The sequence below is a fragment of the Lolium perenne genome, chromosome 1 (assembly GCF_019359855.2).
Source record: "Lolium perenne isolate Kyuss_39 chromosome 1, Kyuss_2.0, whole genome shotgun sequence".
NCBI lineage: Eukaryota > Viridiplantae > Streptophyta > Magnoliopsida > Poales > Poaceae > Lolium > Lolium perenne.
Window position 1 is genome coordinate 180,616,953 of NC_067244.2, and position 20,443 is coordinate 180,637,395.

The 20,443-nt window shown below is 44.3% G+C and overlaps 4 protein-coding genes across 9 annotated transcripts; all 4 read right to left on the minus strand.

Moving 5' to 3' along the window:
- Positions 1-691: 691 nt before the first annotated feature.
- Positions 692-2,221, minus strand: LOC127314662 (transcription termination factor MTERF8, chloroplastic-like). Its single transcript, XM_051345174.1, has one exon. It carries the CDS (start codon positions 2,161-2,163, stop codon positions 985-987), a length of 1,179 nt encoding a protein of 392 aa, XP_051201134.1. The 5' UTR covers positions 2,164-2,221; the 3' UTR covers positions 692-984.
- A 1,234-nt stretch (positions 2,222-3,455) lies between these two features.
- LOC127335419 (receptor-like protein EIX2) lies at positions 3,456-6,278 on the minus strand. Its single transcript, XM_051362079.2, has one exon. It carries the CDS (start codon positions 6,276-6,278, stop codon positions 3,456-3,458), a length of 2,823 nt encoding a protein of 940 aa, XP_051218039.1.
- A 1,885-nt stretch (positions 6,279-8,163) lies between these two features.
- Positions 8,164-11,041, minus strand: LOC127314674 (transcription termination factor MTERF8, chloroplastic-like). Of its 2 annotated transcripts, XM_051345183.2 has the most exons (2): positions 9,862-11,041; positions 8,164-8,749 (listed from the first exon to the last, which is right to left on the minus strand). In XM_051345183.2, exons 1-2 carry the CDS (start codon positions 11,021-11,023, stop codon positions 8,703-8,705), a joined length of 1,209 nt encoding a protein of 402 aa, XP_051201143.1. In that variant the 5' UTR covers positions 11,024-11,041; the 3' UTR covers positions 8,164-8,702. The 2 variants fall into 2 exon arrangements, with proteins under 2 accessions (XP_051201143.1, XP_051201152.1); XM_051345192.2 differs by lacking the exon at positions 8,164-8,749 and having other exon boundaries at positions 9,089-11,041.
- Positions 11,042-12,170: 1,129 nt separating this feature from the next.
- LOC139831068 (uncharacterized) lies at positions 12,171-20,207 on the minus strand. Of its 5 annotated transcripts, none has more exons than XM_071820220.1 (5): positions 19,564-20,207; positions 13,687-13,823; positions 13,539-13,597; positions 13,116-13,157; positions 12,171-12,563 (listed from the first exon to the last, which is right to left on the minus strand). In XM_071820220.1, the coding sequence occupies exons 1-5, from the start codon at positions 20,097-20,099 to the stop codon at positions 12,543-12,545; spliced, it is 795 nt and encodes a 264-aa protein (XP_071676321.1). In that variant the 5' UTR covers positions 20,100-20,207; the 3' UTR covers positions 12,171-12,542. The 5 variants fall into 5 exon arrangements, with proteins under 5 accessions (XP_071676321.1, XP_071676312.1, XP_071676320.1 ...); XM_071820211.1 differs by having other exon boundaries at positions 13,494-13,597; XM_071820219.1 differs by having other exon boundaries at positions 13,484-13,597.
- Positions 20,208-20,443: the final 236 nt, after the last annotated feature.

Here is a 20,443-nt window from a genome sequence, read left to right on the forward strand (position 1 = left end):
AACATTTCAAAAAGATCCCATGATGCAAATTACAAGATGCCAGAAAAGTGTTAGATCCGTGTTCGTGTAGTGTACAGCGGAAGGCCGAGCTTGCAGCCTCCAACTCTCTGTTTCCCGTTCAATCCTTCCTCGATCAGGTCTAATATTAATACACAGACTAAGATGCTATTAAGTCTTCTGCTGCTGTCTTAATGCTGAAACTTTGGAAAGTATCAACTCGTTTGGCGGTCCAGAGCAAGCAAGAGAAGTTTAGTGTTGTGTCTGATAATGTATGCATCAAATCATGTTTTTGGCTAGCTTACCCTTTCTATATTTTCCATAGACCTTGTTTGCTGATGCAGTTGATGCAACCTGAAGAAGACTTTTGTATGCCACAGGATATACGGTTCATGGACGGATAAACATTTAAACCAAATAGCAAGTTCATCCCACCCACATAAACAGTTTTGCCCACAGAACTACAAGCTTGCAGTTTGGCCAATATACCTACCCATAGAAGTTAGAGTTCGTGCACCTCGGCATTACATCCGGGGAGAGGAAGTAAGAAATATAATTTTTTCCACGACTTTATATATTGAAAAGAACAAGAAAGACTTCAGATGAGTAGTAGAAAGAGCACGAAATAAAGCATCTACACTTAGTTCCCTAATCTGTAATGTTTGTAACTGAAAAAGTATTGAAATAATCGATCTACAAAGCGTAAACGGTTGGCAGAACCAGTTGAAAATTACATACCAGGTCAAGGGACTTGGAGAACAGTACATCATCTACTATGATTCTGCAGTTCAATGGGCCAGAGGACACAAGATGGCAGCTGCTAAATTACAAAGTAGATGATATAATTACCGATTACACAGGGGCTACAAATGGGGCAAAATTGTCCTCCGTAGCAGTGTTAGAACGGTGTATCATCTTTAACATTCCTGCTGCTGGAAACATAAGCGTAATCCAGACATATATATCATTCTGCAGACCACCATCCTGTTAGACAAATCCTTCAAATTTAATTTTACCCTCATATGCCTTCACAACATCTGGCACATCATCGGCATGCCTCAATACATATCTGGTCGAGAATATCTTGGAACTACCGAGCAATGCCTGGAGCAACTTGATATCTCTCTGGATCTTCCCCTCCCTCATCAATACGGTCAGCACAGCGCACCTTGGCAGGATGCACTTGTCCAGGCTATAACTTAGAATCACAGGATGCAGCATTATATCAGTTATTCCAAGCTTCAGCTCGTCCAGCAAGAACTGGACCTTCCTTTTTATGCTCTCATCGGCTAAAAGAACTATCGTGGGCTGCTTCTTGAAGGCCTCGAGCACCTCACCCTCCGACACACCGAAGCTCTGGAACAGTTCCAGCTTCCGGCGCCATGTGCCCCTCTTAACGCCCCACATCGCACTGAAGCAGTACACGAAGCGCGAGTCCGGGATGCGCATATCGATCGCCTTCAGTTCCTCGAAGATTTCCCTGATGCGATCCGGCGACGCCATGAGCACGCCCATCCTGATGACGAGGAGTTTTGAAATGGCCGCCTCAGTCAAGCCGCATCGGCGGAGAGCTTCCACGACGGGGCGCATGTTCTTGTCCACGTCAGCCATGAGGGCCCGAGGGATGCGGGAGATGCCGAGGCGGAGGTCGTCGTCGCTGCCGATGATGCCGCGGATGAACTGGATGGACGGAACGAGGTGCTTGTCGAGGCTGCGCGCGAGGAGGAAAGGCGCGGTGGCGATCTTGCGGGGCTCGAAGCCGAGGGAGGCCAAGAAGTCGAGCTTGGGGCGCAGGATCCGTTCGGGATCGACGATGAGGATCGACGGCGCGCTGCGCAATGTCCGGATGATGTCCGCGTTGGCGAAGCCGTAATGCCTGAGGAGGGCACACACGGCGTCGGCCTTGTCAGTGGAACAGATGCGGAGGCGTTGACCGGTGGTGGCCGCGGCGGCGGCGGTGGGGGAGAGGCCGCACGAGATGAGGTAGGAAACGGTGTCGGGGCAGGGCTCCGAGTTGGAGACATCGGCGACGGCGGACGAGGAGTAGCTGTTGCGGGCGGGGGGGATGGTGCCAAGGATGGACTGGAGGGGATTTGTGCCGCCGCCGCCGCCGGGGATCTTGCGGATGTGGAGGAGGAGCCGCCGCCGGCACAAGGAGGCGAACATGATGAATGGAGGTGCCGTGAACTCGAGGAAAAAACCAGGCCGTGGCCCGCCCTCCCAGAAGCAGAAGCAAAGTTAAACATAGGCATATGTGTAAAGCCCAGCCCAGCCCATCAACAGCTAGAGCGCATCCGTCTATTCCCGATTCAGTTCGTTCGTGCATGGTGCAACTGAGCGGCGGCCGGCGGAGGTTCCAGTACCAGCAGCAGCAGCAGCAGCAGGGACAGCCTCGATCCGGCATTCCGGGAAGGGGCGAGCCTTTAGCAGCGTGTAGCGGCGCCGAGCCGGTGTGGGCGCCCAGGCCTCAAGGCTAGCAGCAGCGCACCTCCTCTCCAATGTTCCTGCTTCACATGTAATTTACTTTCCCCAAATTTTACTTCACGGAGTCTTATTTCTCGATACCGATTTTCCGACGGAAATCTCTCCAATGTATACTTTGCCCCTTGATTCCTAAGTTAATACTATGGTTTAGAATTTTGTACGGAGTACTAGTTTTTGTGCCCAGCTTGGTCCGCCCAACAATTTCTTGGTAGCTCCTCCGCTGCCAGTGGGTGATAGTGGGATGGTTAGTCTTTCAGTTGAGTTTCACACTCTTCAGTCTAGAAGAAGCACCTACTGCTGAATAGTAAGGATGTTTTGGCTCTAATATGTACTCCTTTTCCGAAGCAAGGACTGATGGAAAATTCAAGTCAATGTGTGATGCAGCTTCACTAGTCGATATAGCCCATAGGATCAAAATACCCTGATGGACGGCAGAAGCCGAAATAGAAGACTCGCCAACTAGTTGGCCCCACTCATCACAGAAGAACCCATTGTTAGGTCTAGTTCATCTTGCTTCTGAATTCCACCACTCCATGAGGACCATGGAAAAAAAAATAGCACGCTATTTCGGCGCTAATAGCACGCTATAGCGTTTTTAGATAGCCCACGCTACATCATTTCGGCGCTATAGCGTGCTATAGCGCGCTATTAGCACGCTAATAGCATATTTTTCGATCGACGCTATTTTGTTATAGCGCGCTATTTTTTTCCTTGATTGAGGACACAAGGCACACAAAAGGACTCGGCCACTCGGTGCAGAGCCCATCATTATTCATTAAGCATAAACTTACACATGTCCAAGATAATTACAACCTCGGTGGATTGTGTGCATGCATACACCTTAGGCACATCCTACATGCCTCTTGCTAATACTAGTACAACACGTAAAGAAGATCCATACCTAGTAAAATCCCCACGGTATGAATTGTAGCACACCAAGAAGCAGTGATGTCAAACAAACAATGGTGTTGATATCAACTCCTACCCACTGTGTTGTGTCTTGTCCGGGAAACCCAGCCAACAGCCACTTGCACATAAACTCGGTCATACAAGCTGTCACAGAACGAGAACCAGCAAATTCTCCATTTTCTCTTGAATAGGAAGGTGCAGAAGACCACCCAGAGGCCCATTACACATCCAGAACCCATGGCAATGAGAAATGAAACCGTATCGTTGACATCTTCATGATGCTCTAAAGTAGCTGGAATCAACTCGGTCCCAAGGCATTTCTTAGAGATCATGGGACCACATAGACCCGGATTGCCAACATAAATAAATTCCTGGTCATCGAGTGCTTGTAGTTGATTTCCAGATGGTATCCCGCCTGTCAGATTGTTGTAGGACAGGTTCAAGTGACTCAGTGATGTGAGAGCTGATAAGCTTGTAGGAATTCTACCAGACAACTCATTATGTGATAGGTCAAGAGACTCCACTTGCACTAACGAGCCAATCTTGTCCGGAATTTTTGAACTGAAGTCATTCCATGATAAGTTCAGACTCTTTAGAGCCACAAGAGTACCGATCTCTTCAGGAATATCTCCGGTAATACTATTACAGGATAAATCAAGATTTACCATGTACACAATTTCTCCTGTATACAAACGCTCTTGGCCCTTTGTGACTACTGTAAAATTCTCACCATAATGAGCAGGGTCATAATGCATATAAGCCAACACAAAGGTGAGTGCACTACCTGGATCTCTCATTCGAATCATCCCTGTGTAGTTAACAATAGATTTCGGTATGTGTCCTGATATATTGTTGTAGGAAAGGTCCAGAAACTGAAGATTAGTTAGCATAGTAAGCTCCACCGGAATGTGACCATAGAACATATTAGATCTTAACCGCAAGAATACCAAAGATGATAGCTTCTCTCCAATCCACGATGGCAGAGTCCCAGAGAATTGATTATATGCAAGGTCAAGAAATATGAGTTGCTTGCAGCTTTGGAGAAATGAAGGGAAATCGCCTGACAACTTGTTGTTGGTCAAGCTGAGATGAGTAATACTCAGACTTGTCGTCTTTGTTGTTGATTGATTGACTAGGCAATCAGGAATTGACCCAGTGAGCTTATTTCTTGATAGATCTAAAATCATCAATGATTCCAGTTTGCACAAGCTTGAAGGAATGGTGCCAGAGATTGAGTTGTCAGGCAGATGTAGTGTTGCAAGTCTTGGCGCTCCGAAGTCAAATGGCAGGCTAGAAAATTTGTTTCCACTAAGATCCAAGTCGGTTAGATTAACAGGTAGCTTGGGTATTGGACCACTAAAATTGTTAGAACTAAGATCCATCTTAAATGATGTCATAAACTCCATTGTGGATGGTAGATAGCCACTGAGTTGGTTATGTCCCATCATTAGCGAGTCCACCGAGGAAGCTGTTATCCAAAACGAATCTGGCACTATGTCAGATATGCTTGTGTTTGAAATATCAAGACGATATAGATGCATTGGCCATCTAAGCCACAACGGAAACTCAGGCCCTAAAAAGCATGATCTGATTACAATATCTGTTAAACTGGAAGGAGGAACCCAAGTTGAATTCGGTGCGATGGCAATAGAATTATCATACAACCACATCGTCTCCAAGCTTGCTAATCCTGATAAATGACCTTCATGAATGACGCCATCCAGATTGTTTTGTTGCAGGTTCAGGTCCTTTAACTTCGTGAGACCTCCGATCCACAGGGGCAAATGACCTATGAGATGGTTCTCACTGAGATCAAGCACGACCAGATTTCTTAATGGTCCTAGCTTTGTTGGTATGCTTCCTGTCAAACTACTGTTAGACAAAGACAACCATGATAATCTATTCCAAGAACAACTAGGCAAAAGCTGAAAGATTTCTGATATGCTCCCGCTGATGTTGTTCCCAGATGCTTTCAACTGTTCCAAGCTACATAGGTTCTTCAAGTTTGATGGTATCATGCCCACTAGGTTGTTTTGTGATAAATCAAGGCTTCTCATGGAGGTCATATTCCCAATCTCGTCAGGGAACATGCCACTGAACTGATTATAAGAGATATCAAGTTGCTTAAGGCTGGTCAAATCCCAAAACCAGTTGGGTTTGATAGGCTTGCGGAACTCGTTGGACGAAATGTCCAGAATTTCAAGAGATGACAGATTTGAATGCACATGATAATCAGGGCTGTTTTGAAGTCCGCAACCAGAAATAAGAAGAACTTTAAGGGAAACAAGACTATTCAGGTCCGGAAACAAGTTTGTAAGGTTGCCGAGATTTATATCGCTCATATCTAGGTGTTCAAGGGAAGATAACCTCGGCAACCAGGCGATATCCGTGAAGTATGCGCCATGATTATAGCCAAGACTCAAGTAACGTAAGTTGGTGAGATTACCCAGCTGGGACGGTATTCTTCCCGCGAAGTCCGAGCCCAACAAGCTTAGATATCTCAAGCTGTGGAGAGAAGACAGGAAGTCCGGTACCTGTAGGCCGCTAAACCAGTTGCGGCTGAGGTCTAGATACCGCAGATGTTGCAGACCGAGCAACGAGGAGCTTATGTTGCCTCCTAGCATGGTTTTGACAAACCCAGGAGGCCCCTGGAGGTCGAGCTTCACAACATGGCCGGTTCTGTTGCTGCAGCCGACGCCCTTCCACCGGCAGCAGTCGTGGCCCTCCCATGACGAAAGGACGTTTGCAGGGTCCGAGAGGCCTGCTTTGAAGTGGAGAAGGGCGGACCTCTCACTCGTGATGCAGCTGTCCGCCTTAGTGGAGGTGGTTTGTGTTATCAAGAGTAAGGCTATGGTTATTTGGAAGTAGAGGCATCTAAAGACGATCATTGTGTTTGGCAGTTCGGGTCTGTTTTGCTTTCACTATGGCAGCTGCGTTGGGCGATATATATAGAACAACAAGACCTCCAGTTTTAATGGCCAATAAGGTCTCTATTGAAGTCTTCATGGTGTTGTACATGGTCAAGTCTAGCTTTGCTGGAATAAAGAATTGAGTCAAGTCATCCAATAATGCCTGGGATGGATGCTGATCGGAAAGTGCTACTGCAGCTGCGGAAACTTTTTCCGTGGGCTGGCTTCAATGCGTCCACACAAGGCATGGAATCCATGCTTCAAGGTCATGTTCTTATGGAATGCACATACAGTATGTTATAGTTTTTTGTTAGCATTGTAAGATCGATTAAACTAGTGAAGTACTTCTGCACTGATCGATGTTGTTCGGAAACTTCCCCGGGCTTGCATGTGTCCACACAAGGCATGGGAATTTTTGTTTTTTGGGAATAGAGCTGCTGACTCGAGTCCATGCTCCATGCTCTTATGGATTGCACATGTGCTTAAGGTTTGTTAGCATTCCAAGAATTAGTTAGGTTTTGCTAGTACTAGGTTAACCATAAATTAAGTTAGAGCTCGGTCGACGCTGGAACTGTTGGATTAGTATCGTGATTTGTGCAACTCAGAATTGCACGTTGGGTTGCAATTGCAGCAAAAAAAAAATCTCCGTTGCAAATAAAATTGGATGGTGTCATCTGATTTAATTCTAGGTCGGTCAAAAATTAGTCGCGTCCAAAAGTTAGTTGTTTCCAAAGATATAGAAAGAAGAACCGAACTCCTGGAGGGTGAAAGAGGAATCTGACTCCAATCTGGACTTAGCTTCTTTTTTCGGTTGTTTGTTGGCTGTAAGCTGCTTTGTCAGCCAATATACGTACCATTTGGAATTTATATTAATTTATTAAATCTGGGCATAATGCTTTTTATTTATCAAAATGTCGAACTGGTGCAGATATGTTTCTGCACTGATGCTGATCGCGAAACTTCTTTCGTGAGCCTGAACTTGAGAGAAGACGTGAAGAGGATCCTACTGGCCTCAGTGGCCTGGAGTAGTATAAGGCTGGACATGTATTGTGAAAGTAAAATGTGATGGAGCGTTCTACCATGATGCTGTGTTTGGCTGGGATTCATCAGGTGCTGCTTTGGGGAGTAGCCGAGTCGCCTATACTACCGAACGTTGCATCGCACCATGTGGAAATGCTCTTTGGCTCATAGGTGGTAGATACACCCATTGCCTAGAAAACATATTTTAAAATGTCGAAAAATTCCAGAAAAATATGTGTGCGTACATCTATATATTCTATGTTCGCACATAAAATGTTCGTGAAGAAATGATATTTTTATGACCTGTGTAAAAAAGACAATTTTTTGTGCTCAAAAATAACTTTTCACGAGATATTTTTTTGTATTTTTTACATAGGTCACAAAAATGTCTTTTCTCCGCTAATTTTTTTTAAGTGAACATAACATGTCCAGATGTACACCTAGGATTTTTGTTTAGAATTGTTTAAATGAATTCAAAATATAATTTTCTTAGTGGGTGTATCTAGACCTATGAGTCAAAACACCATGCCCTCGCACCATGCCACTATGTACCATTGCTTACCATGGTCAATCCTTTCAATGGTCGGCTACCATTAAACTGAAACCTGTATCAGATGGTCAGGCCCCAATGACTCCTACACAGATTGTTCCAGAAGTTCTATGTCAATCCCGTAAGAACACAATGCTCCTTCAGACGATACCAACAATGAGCAACCAATGGTGTCTGTTCCAACGCTACCACAGCCAGGGTACACGCAACTGAATTCTGCTTTAGTACCACGCGGATCTTTCATATATAAAATGACATAAAATTTGTCTTTTTCTCATATTGCTGATTATGTAAATTAATATATAATATGAAGAGAAATGTAAGTCCACTGTACAAATATATAGTTACCTAAGATCAAATCAGTGTACAAAATCTAAAAGAAGTTCTAAACGTTCTTAAGGGTCCACTAACAGATATCAAATCATAGCCTACACTACACTAGACGTCAGATCAATGTTCTTGTATGAGAAAGGCTGAAGCCAAGCTTGGAGCCATAGTGTCATTCTCTGGCTTGATCCTGCCCTCAACAGGTCCAACAATAACTTACACACCAAGAAGTTGATAAGCTTTGCAGGCTTTCCTGATGTTAATAACTAAAGTTTCTATATTTTACACATAACATGCTTTCTAATGCAGTTGATGCAATGCAACCCAAAGAAATCAATCACCTTGTATCCACTATGAGTCTGACCATCCATCAACTTCAAGGGGAAGTGTCAATGTCCAGCAAAAGAGACATCGCTGCATACTAACATTTCCAGATGTAGTATTACTTACTGGACACAAACAGATGAACATTTCAAACCAAGTTCATTCCACCCAGATAAACCAATTTATCCACGGAACAACAAGCTCGAACTTGGAAATGGCTTCAACAGACCTACACACAAAAGTTTGTCGGTGTGCCTTACTCACTAGCATTACATCCAGGCAGAGAGAAAGTAAGACATGGATGTTCTCAACTTTCGATAAATCGATGCATTTATTTATTTGAAAAATCAAAGATACTTCAGGTGAGTTGTGGAACACAATGTAAAACCGAATTCAATCCTTTGAACAAATCAAAACATATTGGGACAATCGATCAAAAAGGATAACCATTCATTTGGTGATGTATAACAAGTTAGACAAGTTGACAGGCTTTACAGGCATTCCTGATGTTGTGATGTTATTAACTATAAACTTTCTATATTTGCAAAAATGCAACATAAAAGAAATTAATCACCTTGTGTCCACAATGACCATCTGTCAACTTCAAGAGTGAGTGTCAATGTCGAAAAATGAAGACATGCTGCAGACTAGAAATTTCCAGATGTAACATTAATTACTGTACATAAACAGATGAATATTTCAAACCAGTTCATCCCAGCCAGATAAGCCATTCTGTGCACGGAACTACAAGTTTGAACTTAGAAATGGCTTTAACATACCTACACACAAAAAATCTGTCGGTGCACATTACTCACTTGCATTACATTCAGGCCGAGAGAAAGTAAGACATGGATGTTCTCAACTTTCGATAAAGCGATAATTTTATTTATTTGAGAAAATCCAAAGATACTTCAGGTGAGTTGTGGAATATAAATTAAAACCGAGTTCAATCGTTTGCGTAAATCATAACATATTGGGATAATCGATGAAAAAGTAAAAGAACCAAGTCAGCATGAGAAATGAGGGAACTTTAATATGAAGGCACAATCATCATCTGCTACGCTTCTATATTTTAATAGGCCACGGGACGCAAAATAGCAGCTGCTAAACTACAAATGTAGATGATACCGAGTCCACATGGACCATCAATAGGGGAAATAATTTGTTCTCTGAAGCAGAGTTAGAATCATGCATGGGTCATGATTTGATATATTTAATCACAGCGGTAGGATAGGAACATAAAGCCTAATAATCTAGAGTTATACCGTCTCATAAGGGAAGAACCGGGCTATCGAACATAAAGTCATGTGTCACATCCGAATCCTTCAAATTTGATCTTACCCTCGTATGCCTTAACAACATCTGGAATCTCATCGGCATGCTTCAATACGTATTTGGTCGAGAATTCCCTGGAAGTGCCGAGCAACGCCTGAGGCAATTTGATTTCTCTCTGGATCCTCCCCTCCCTCATCAGCACGCTCAGCACGGCGCACCTCGGCAGGATGCACTTGTCCAAGCTATAACATAGAATCACAGGCCGCGACATTATAGCATGTATTCCAAGCTTGAGCTCGTCCAGCAAGAACCGGACCTTCTTTTCTATGTTGTCATCGGCCAAAGCCAGCATGGTGGGCTGGGTCTTGAAGGCGCTGAACACCTCGCCCTCCGACAGCCCAAAGCTTGTGTACAGTTCCAGCTTTCGAAGCCACGTCTCTCTCTTGAGGGTGCACATCACACCGAAGCAGTAGAGGGATTGCGAGTCCGCGATGCACATACCGATCTCCTTGAGGTCCTCGAAGACTTTGCGTATCCGATCCGGCGACAACCTGAGCACGCACAGGTTGATGACGAGGAGCTTCGAAATGGCAGCCTCGGTAAGGCCGCCGCGGCGGAGGGCTTCCACGGCGGGGCGCATGCTGGTCTCGAGGTCGCTGGAGAGGGTGCGGGGTTGGCGGTGGAGAGCTTGGCGGAGGTGGTCGTCGCTGCCGATGATGCCGCGGAGGAACTGGATGGAGGGGACGAGGTGCTTGTCGAGGCTGCGCGCGAGGAGGAAAGGTGCGGTGGCGAGCTTGCGGGGCTTGAAGCCGAGGGAGGCGAAGAAGTCGAGCTTGGGACGGAGGATCCTTTCGGGGTCGACTAGGAGAAGCACCGAGGCGCTGCGCACGATCCGGAGGATGTCCGCGTTGGCGAAGCCATAATGCCTGAGGAGTGCACACACGGCGTCGGCCTTGTCGGTGGAACAGATGCGGAGGCGTTGACCGGTGGTGGCCGCGGCGGCGGCGGTGGGGGAGAGGCCGCACGAGATGAGGTAGGAAACGGTGTCGGGGCAGGGCTCCGAGTTGGAGACATCGGCGACGGCGGACGAGGAGTAGCTGTTGCGGGCGGGAGGGATGGACTGGAGGGGATTTGTGCCGCCGCCGCCGCCGCCACCGCCACCTCCACCTCCAGGGATTTGATGGATTCGGAAGAGGAGCCGCCGCCGGCAGATGGAGCCGAACATCATGGGTGGGGTGCGATGCCGATAGTGAGGGGCTGGGACTGGGAGGAGCGAGTGGATTTTATCTTTTACTAGTTAAATGCCCGTGCGTTGCAACGGGTTAGCAAAAGATATATGAAATGATGAAATTATTGTTATATTTTGTGAATGAGTTCAATTTCGAACCATATCACGGTGAATGTTTGTTTTTCCCCGGTAATCTATGATGATAAATATCATCATGGTTCCTTTATAAATGGCTTCTCGCGATGTGCCATCATGGTCCCTTTCTAAATGGCTTCTCGCAATGTCGATGTCCTTATGTGGTTGCATATCTCATTTTCTTCCATGTTTCCTATTTTGTATGCATCTTCACTATGCTAACGATTTCATATTTGTTTGTGCATCTCAATATTCTCAATCTACGATAAATATATTTGGTAGTTCGTGTCGGCTTGCAGCAGATTGAGAGCTTCACCTTGGTTTAGTATTTGTTGCATAATCTCATTTTCTTCCCTCTTTCATATTTTTATGCACATCTCCACTATGCTAACGATTTCATATTTATTTGTGCATCTCAATGTTCTCAATCTACGATAAATATATTTGGTAGTTCATGTCGGCTTGCAGTAGATTGAGAGCTTCACCTTAATCAACAATGAAAAGATAGGGGTCCGGGGCATGTGCAAATAGAATTATTTATCAGAGTAGAGATCAGAAAGATAGTATAGTTCATTTTTCCTTTCTGAACAAGGGAGATGTTTTATTCAGCTCAAGAGTATATTATAGGGTTCAGTACAAGACCCTGGAGATCTGAATTCTGAAAAGCTAGAGACAGGACAAGGCATGTTTATATGAGCTGAGTTAAGACAAGAAAACATAGGTTCAAACAAGGATTGTCACGACTAACAGTAGTGAGCTACGCCATAGGAATCTCTATCAATGTGAAACACACTTGGCTACATGCCTGCATCATACTACGGGTCAGATACTTGGATGGTCTCTCTTAGCTGCAGCTTCGGCAAGAGATAAGTTGTGGACTTGTGGCGTTCCAAAGATGAAGAAATTGAGTTATCTTTGACAACTAAAGATGTGCAGTATTTGTTGCAAGGAGTGCCGAAACTTCTGCTTGTAGAGGAGTGGTTACCATTGATGACATCAAGTACAATTGTTTAAAAGCATGTTCATGTATTACTAAACCTGGTCATCCGCAGCAGACATAGGTGCAGCAGTATTGTTGTTACAATGACTCAATTTTATTTGCAACATGACGCTAATATAATGCCTTTGCATCATACAAACATGTAGTGACTAAGAGCCAAACAACATTTGTCATGCTCACCAGCATCAACTGGGACAACCCGAGCTTTGTGATGCACGACTTTGGCAGTCACCACCTCTGCTAGCGCGGTGGCAAACCGGATGGCAGGGCGCTGAGTCGTCGCAACTTCCTTTGTTCCCCTTATCGTTGGCGGAAGTACCGAACCCGGCGCTGCAGGTGGAGACGTGTGGCGCTCACGCTATAGTACTCATATCACCATCCATATCACATATGGTACTGATACATCTGAAATAAAGCAAGTACACAAGACATGCAAGATTGGGTCCTATAAATAAAATTCGGTAGTTCATTTGATTTGGGAACACAAGAAACCCATCAGATCGCATGCAAAAATATTAAATATTTTTGGCAACACCAGATCTTGTACGCATATTTTTTAAAGTCTCGTTGAGCAATACTAAGTGCAGCTTTAGCTCAAGATCCGTGAGTTCAAAATGCATGGTTTCTTTGCAGTAAGGTAACTACAAATTGGAGTGTGTACTACATATGTATATATAGTGGTGTAAATCTAACTCTTAATGGTACAACCGAATGGATGATCTTTCATCACTTGCAGGAAAAGAGTTCACTACCAGATGTATGGAGAGATAGACTGTTGTAGCACCATTTATCTCTAATACAGCCAAGTTCATCATTGTACCTTAATCAAGTCAATACCTTCCAAGAAAGCATTAGGAATAAGCCCCCAGATTTCTTAGTGGAATTTTTGGAACAAATGAAAAATATTAGCACCACAAAAGCATTCAATCCAATGGATGTTGACAGAACTCACTTCACCTGAAAAAACTGGAAGCTACTTGAAGGAGGCAGGTTCATTCCCTGCCAGACAGACAGAGTGATCCGGGTCATAAAGATTCATAAGGGGAAACTAAAAAACACAAAATCACTAACAAATGATTTATATGACGGAACATGATAAGATGTCATTTATTTTTTGTATTAGATAGATTGTACTAAGCGGTAAGCAAATAGATAGAATACATAAATAAAAGGTGTAATTGTAAACTAAGTGTTTATTTATAATACATGCAGAATAGTTCACCTATAGATGGTGTGTTTACAGCAGAACCTCTAAAGCCTAGTAACTTAAAATAACATGATGGTTTTAGGTAAATAATTAATAGAGTAACATGAAATCATCATACAGAAATTCACCATCTGGTAGAAACACAATCCGTGCAAGGAGGACAGGGAGCATACTTCTCTTGCCAACCCAAAGTCGGTAATTTTAACAACACCATTTGTCACCAACAGATTTTCTGAAACAGAAGTCTCCTTAGATTTTAGTCATTTTGCTGGTATAGAGGCAGCACAAGCACAATTCAAACAGAAGACATAACCAAATTACCAGGTTTGAGGTCACCATGGAAAATATCATTATTACTCATATACATAAGCCCTTGCAGTATTTGGAACATAAACTTCTCGATCTCCTCTTTAGAGGAAGGAACATCCTTTCCACTATAACATAATATAATTACAGACCTGGAAAGGAAAAAAAAATCAATTACACTTACATAGAACACAAGTCCAGTTGAGAAGAGAAAGTTTACAAAAACCCAAAAAACTCCAGCCCACAAATGAAGATGTATTTCTTACTGAAAACTAAGCTATGGCAACCTAAGCAAATGCAGTGATGTTAATAACCCAAACAGTGAAAAACATTCTTAACTAATGTGATGGTCATGAATATTGGAAAATCCCTACGAACATACACACTACAGACTATACAAGCAGCAGATGCAGATGTAATTATAACAGTGATTATCCCTGAGATATGTAGATGTTGTCATAACAGTTGGTACAAAAATCTAACAACATAGAGTAGCGGGAAGTGTTGGTAGGACTCTTTTGCAATAGTAGTTTTTTGGAGGTACTAGTATGTAAACTCACCATGTATGGATATACACAGAGAAAGCAAGTGAAGGATTGTGAGTCTTCCAGAAAACTCGTTCTAGCATCCCCACTGAAACTGACCTCTGGCGAACTTCTCGTGGTCGACTCATGGTGATCTTCAACATGGTATCAGAGCTATGGCGCGCCGGAGGCCCTGATTGGTGACTGGCTGCGGAGAGGAGGTGGTGCTGCAGGGGCGCAGCGGGAGCTGTGGTGGTGCCGGGCGCCTCGGATCGGAGCAGCGGCGGCGGCTGCGCAGCTGGGGGAGGTAGAAGGAGCAGGAGAAGAGAGGCGCTGGGCTCGTGGAGCTGTCCGTGACTAGAAGCTTGAGGTACTGTCGTTGGTGGATTTAGAGGAAGGGGAGTTCTGCTCTTGCCTTTTTTTCCTTCTCTGTACTGAAAAGGCAAATTCTTGGTAAGAATTTGGGAATTTGTCTGTCGATTTGAGGGAGTGTGTACTGAAATTCAAGAGGAGCATCAAGAGAAGGCTAATTTGTGACTTCAGAAGATGGCGGGTGAGGTCAGTACTTCTACGCCAGTTACATCTGGTGAACTTGCTGCAGTCCTGCGGGCTATGGATGAGAGGTACAGTCAGATGTTTGATGCCCTTAGTAAACAACAAGGAGGTGGGGCAAGGCAAGACAGTGAAGTTAAGGAGGAAATCCATCCTTTGCAGATGCCATTGGTGAAGCTAGAGGGTTCAGAGAGCTATGCAAGCTGGGCAGAGCATGCTGAGACAATATTGGTCTCAAGAAAATTAGAGGGATATATACTTGGCACGGTGGAGAAGCCATCTGAAGAGGAATCAAAGGAAGGTCAGCGGTGGAGAATGACAAATGCTCTAGTCAGGGCTTGGTTGCTGAGCTCCGTGTCACCCAAGATTGCAAAGCAAGTTGAGAGGATTAAGGATGCCTCAGAAATCTGGAGGCTTTTAAAAGGTACTTTTTCAGGAGTTGGTAATGAAATGCTTGCTTGTAAGATACAGAAAGAATTGCAAGGTTTGAGCCAAGGAGAGCGATCTGTGGTGGATTATGTATCTGAGTTGAAAAGGCTATGGAGTGATCTGGACTTTTATGATTCAATAGACTTGGAGTGTGGAAAGTGTATAGAGAAAGTGCATAAATGGACAGAGAAGAGGCGCGTAAGAGATTTTCTTAATGGTCTGGACTCTAAATATGAAAATAGGAGGGCTGCAATATATGGGAGTACAACACTACCCACCCTAGAGCAAGCTATTTCAGCTATAATCAGTGAAGAAACTCGGTTGAAGCTAGAGACATCTGGGCAAGCTATACATGGCATCGCACAAACAAGATCTGCACTTTACGCCGCCAATGGTGGAAATTATCAGCGACCAGCACCGAATTTCTCTGAGAATAAGTGTTTCGAGTGTGGACAGCCTGGACACTTCCGGATGGCATGTCCTGAGCTAACAGGAGGAAGGCGTGGCAGAGGACATGATTGGCGAGGACGGGGCCGAGGACGTGGCTTTGATGGAAGAGGTCGTGGCCGAGGAATCCATCCAACAGGCAGAGCAAATATTTCTGCAACTTCTGCGGAATCCCCTCAATCATCTGCGAAATTTGAATTGACTGCTGAAGACTGGGAGAAGTGGTGTCAGTTTAAAGGCCTACATCTGAGTGACAAGCAAACAATGGAGACAACATCGGCTTCCACCTCTGCTGCCTCTACAAACTTCGGGGGTAACAACTTTTCTATGGATGTACCTTGGTTAATTGATTCGGGCGCATCTAGGCATATGGCTGGTTCAAGGAAATCCTTTAGTGGGTATAATCTTGAAACAAAACTTCAAAATGTTAAACTAGCTGATGGGTCATCACAGAAAATTATGGGGTCAGGAACAATTATTTGCAACAATGGCATGTTACTTTCATCAGTCTTGCATGTTCCCTCATTTCCAATCAACCTATTGTCTGTGAGTTGCATTACACATGAGCTTAATTGTGCCGCTATCTTTTTTCCAACATGGTGCTTATTTCAGGAACTTGGGACTGGAAGAAGTCTTGGGATGGGGAACATGCGTGATGGCCTATACTACATGGATGCCAACATAACATCTGCAATAGTTGCTGCTGCATCTCTCTCTCCATTGGAAGAACTTCTTCTTCATCATCGTAGATTAGGCCATATGTCTTTTGCCAATCTTGGATATCTTTACCCAGAACTCTATAAGAAGGTCAAGAAAGAGGATTTAGTATGTGATGCATGCCAATATGGGAAGCAGACCCGTATTTCCTATGTTTTGTCTGATAATAGGAGTTTGGTTCCACTCCAAACAATTCACTCAGATGTTTGGGGTCCAAGTGGGGTAACCTCTCTTAATGGTTACCGTTATTTTGTTACCTTTATAGACTGCTGTACTAGGACTACTTGGGTGTACGTGTTGAAGAAAAAAAGTGATGTGTTTGAATGCTTCAAGGATTTCCATAATATGATTATGAATCAGTACAATGCATGTGTGAAGTTTTTCCGTACTGATAATGGCACCGAGTATGTAAATTATGAGTTTGATGAATATTTGTCTGGTTTTGGTATTATCCATCAAACTACCTGTCCAGGTACATCTGAACAGAATGGCTTGGCTGAGAGGAAGAACAGGCATCTACTGGATATCACCCGGTGCATTATGATAGGTATGAATGTTCCTAAATTCCTATGGAGTGAAGCTCTAATGACAGCTGCATATTTAATGAATAGGATGCCATCACGGGTACTAAATAGTAAAACACCTATTGAGTGTTTAACAGGAAAGTTGACATACGTTGTTCCTCCAAAAGTGTTTGGGTGTGTATGTTTTGTAAAGGATTATAGACCCTCTGTTGGAAAACTGGACCCCAGAGCACTTAAGTGTATTTTCGTAGGATATTCTGGTAAGCAAAAGGGGTATAAATGTTGGTGTCCATCTGAAAGGAGAATGTTTGTGAGTATGGATGTGGTATTTAGAGAGCAAGAACCGTTCTATGGAGAATCAACTGACTTAACAGATGTATTTCCTGATTTGGTTACTAATGATATCTCAGATGCAGATTGTGAGATAGGGGGAGATAAAGATGAAGAAAACAATGACACAACACTGAGGAAGGTAATAATTGGAGCAATACCGGTTGGAGATGAGATTGAACAGGAGCAAATACAACGGGAGGAACAGGATATACAAAACGAGGCACCACAGTGGCCAAGACCAAATGAGCAACGAGAGATCCAGGTGTATAAGAGAAGACACATAATTGAGGAGCAACATGTGCAGGGGGAGGAAACCACTTCATCGGGACATGATTCTGAAGCCCAAGAAGAATCTGAGATGGACTCAACCTCAAGTAATAATACTCCTCCTCCTCTGTATACTGACTTGGATGTTCCTATTGCACAAAGGAAGCAACCTCGTATCAATGCAGGAAAATTGCCCTCAAAACTAACACCATATAATGTCTCCAACTATTTATCTTACACATCTGTTGGAACTTCATATAAATCTTTTATTGCAGCATTGGATGCTGCTCAACCTATTCCACATAATTGGCAAGAAGCAAAAATGCATCCACATTGGAGGGAAGCGATGCTTGAGGAGATGGCTGCACTCGACAAGAACAATACATGGGTAATTACCACACTCCCCGCTAATAAGAAAGTTGTAGGTTGTAAGTGGGTATTTACTATTAAACAAACTCCCGATGGGAAGGTGGAAAGGTATAAAGCTAGGCTGGTGGCGAAGGGGTACAACCAAACACATGGAGTTGATTACGACGAAACCTTTGCCCCGGTTGCAAAAATGAACACAATTAGAACCTTGATCTCAATAGCAGCAAATAAGGGGTGGAAACTATATCAGATGGATGTAAAGAATGCCTTCTTGCACGGCGATCTACATGAAGAGGTTTACATGGAAGTTCCCCCAGGATTTAGTAGTAAAGAAACTGAAGGTAAAGTGTGTCGGTTAAAAAAATCTCTGTATGGTCTTAAACAATCACCTAGAGCATGGTTTGGAAGGTTTCGAAGGGAAATTTGCAACCTGGGATATCTACAAAGCAATGCCGATCACACCTTATTCTTTAAGCATCAAGGGGAGAAGATTACAATCTTGGTTGTATATGTTGATGACATAGTGATTACAGGTGATAATGAGAAGGAGATACAACGTCTGAAGAAAATGCTGGCAAAATCATTTGAGGTGAAAGACTTGGGTTATCTACACTACTTCTTGGGCATTGAGGTTGCTTATGGACTGCAAGGTATTTATCTTTGCCAGAGGAAGTATGTGTTAGATTTACTTGCAGAAACTGGTATGTTAGAATGTAGACCGGCAACAACTCCAATCGAACAAAATCTTCGTATATTAGCAGATTTAGGTGACCCAGTGGATAAATACCAATACCAAAGACTAGTTGGTCGATTAATCTACTTATCACACACTAGACCAGATATTGCTTATGCTGTTAGTGTTGTAAGCAGATACATGCATGATCCTAGATCAGGCCACCTAGACGCAGTGAACAGAATTTTGAGATACCTCAAGAGCTGTCCTGGTAAAGGCATTTTATTTTCAAAGAATGGTCACTTGAACATAGAAGGATACACGGATGCAGATTGGGCTGGGTGTCTAGATGACAGGCGGTCTACATCAGGTTATTGTATTTTTGTTGGCAAAAATATAGTGGGGTGGAGAAGTAAGAAACAGAGTGTGGTGGCAAGATCGACGGCGGAGGCTGAGTTTAGATCCATGGCATCTGGAGTGTGTGAGTTGATATGGCTTAAAATCTTACTTGGTGAACTCCATCTTTATAATGGTGCTCCACTCCGACTGTACTGTGACAATCAGGCTGCCATAAAAATCGTCAATAATCCTGTTTATCATGATAGAACTAAGCATGTTGAGATTGATAGGCACTTCATTAAGGAGAAATTAGAAAAGGGAGTTTTACAGGTTAGCTATGTGAAATCAGGGGAGCAACTTGCTGATGTATTAACCAAAGGAGTGTGTGTGTTGAACTTTAATAAAAATTGTAGCAAGATGGGGCTGTTAAATATCTTTGCCCCATCTTGAGGGGGAGTGTTGGTAGGACTCTTTTGCAATAGTAGTTTTTTGGAGGTACTAGTATGTAAACTCACCATGTATGGATATACACAGAGAAAGCAAGTGAAGGATTGTGAGTCTTCCAGAAAACTCGTTCTAGCATCCCCACTGAAACTGACCTCTGGCGAACTTCTCGTGGTCGACTCATGGTGATCTTCAACAGGAAGGTTTCGCACCAGTACCAAGAATAAATATTGTATTCCCCACCATGTGTTCAAAAATAAAGAACAACTCGTACCGAGCTCCCCATGGAGTCTGCACTCTGCACATGTGCATACGCAGCACGAGGAGGGGTTGTCCTGCCTTCCGCGCCCTTGAAGCAGCTTCGAAGACGAATCTAACACCACCACTACAGGTGCGTCGCGGCTGGGGTGCGATGGCATCGTGTGGACGGCTAGATCTGGATGTGCACGGTCGGGAAGCAGCTCCGCCAGGGGCAGGGTCGTATCGACTTGGCCGGCCACAACATCGGCCTCTCGGTACGCCGCAAGAAGCACTGTCCCCTCGCACCTTATCGGGGACATTACTCCCCGCGCCGTCGTGGCGGAAGTCGCCGATAAAGGGTTTGCGGAACCCCGGAGTGGCCCTCATAGAAGAGGTCGAGGTGGGCGCCTCGGAGCGGACGAAGACCTCGGTGACATTAAACTCGATCTCAGAGGAGGAAGAGGATGTGTGGGCGCAGCGGAGAGAACGGATAAAGGCGGCATCAGCGGGAGCTCGAGGTTGCCTCCTCGCTTCTGAACGAAGGGGGTATGTGGGAAGGGCGGTCAACATGCGATGAGATCGTCGGGAGGGTTGGCGCCGGCAGCAGTCATGAGCGGGTCATGGAATCCACGAGGGAGCAGGATGTCGAGTTCGGCGGCGAGGGTTTCAGGTGCTGGGCTCCCGTTCCTGTCACACGAGATCGTTGGGCTTGGCCCAGTTGGTCGCCTGCGGGACGAGGGAAACGATCGACGAAACGAAACGACGTACCACGGATTGGTTGACGACGGAACACTAACTTTCTTTTTAGGTAGTAGAGATTTTATTTTATAAAGCTGAGGTTTTGATATTTTTATTTTCTTTACAAACAGAAGCAGTCCGTTCTCTCATCCGATTATATACAGAGAAAAAAAATG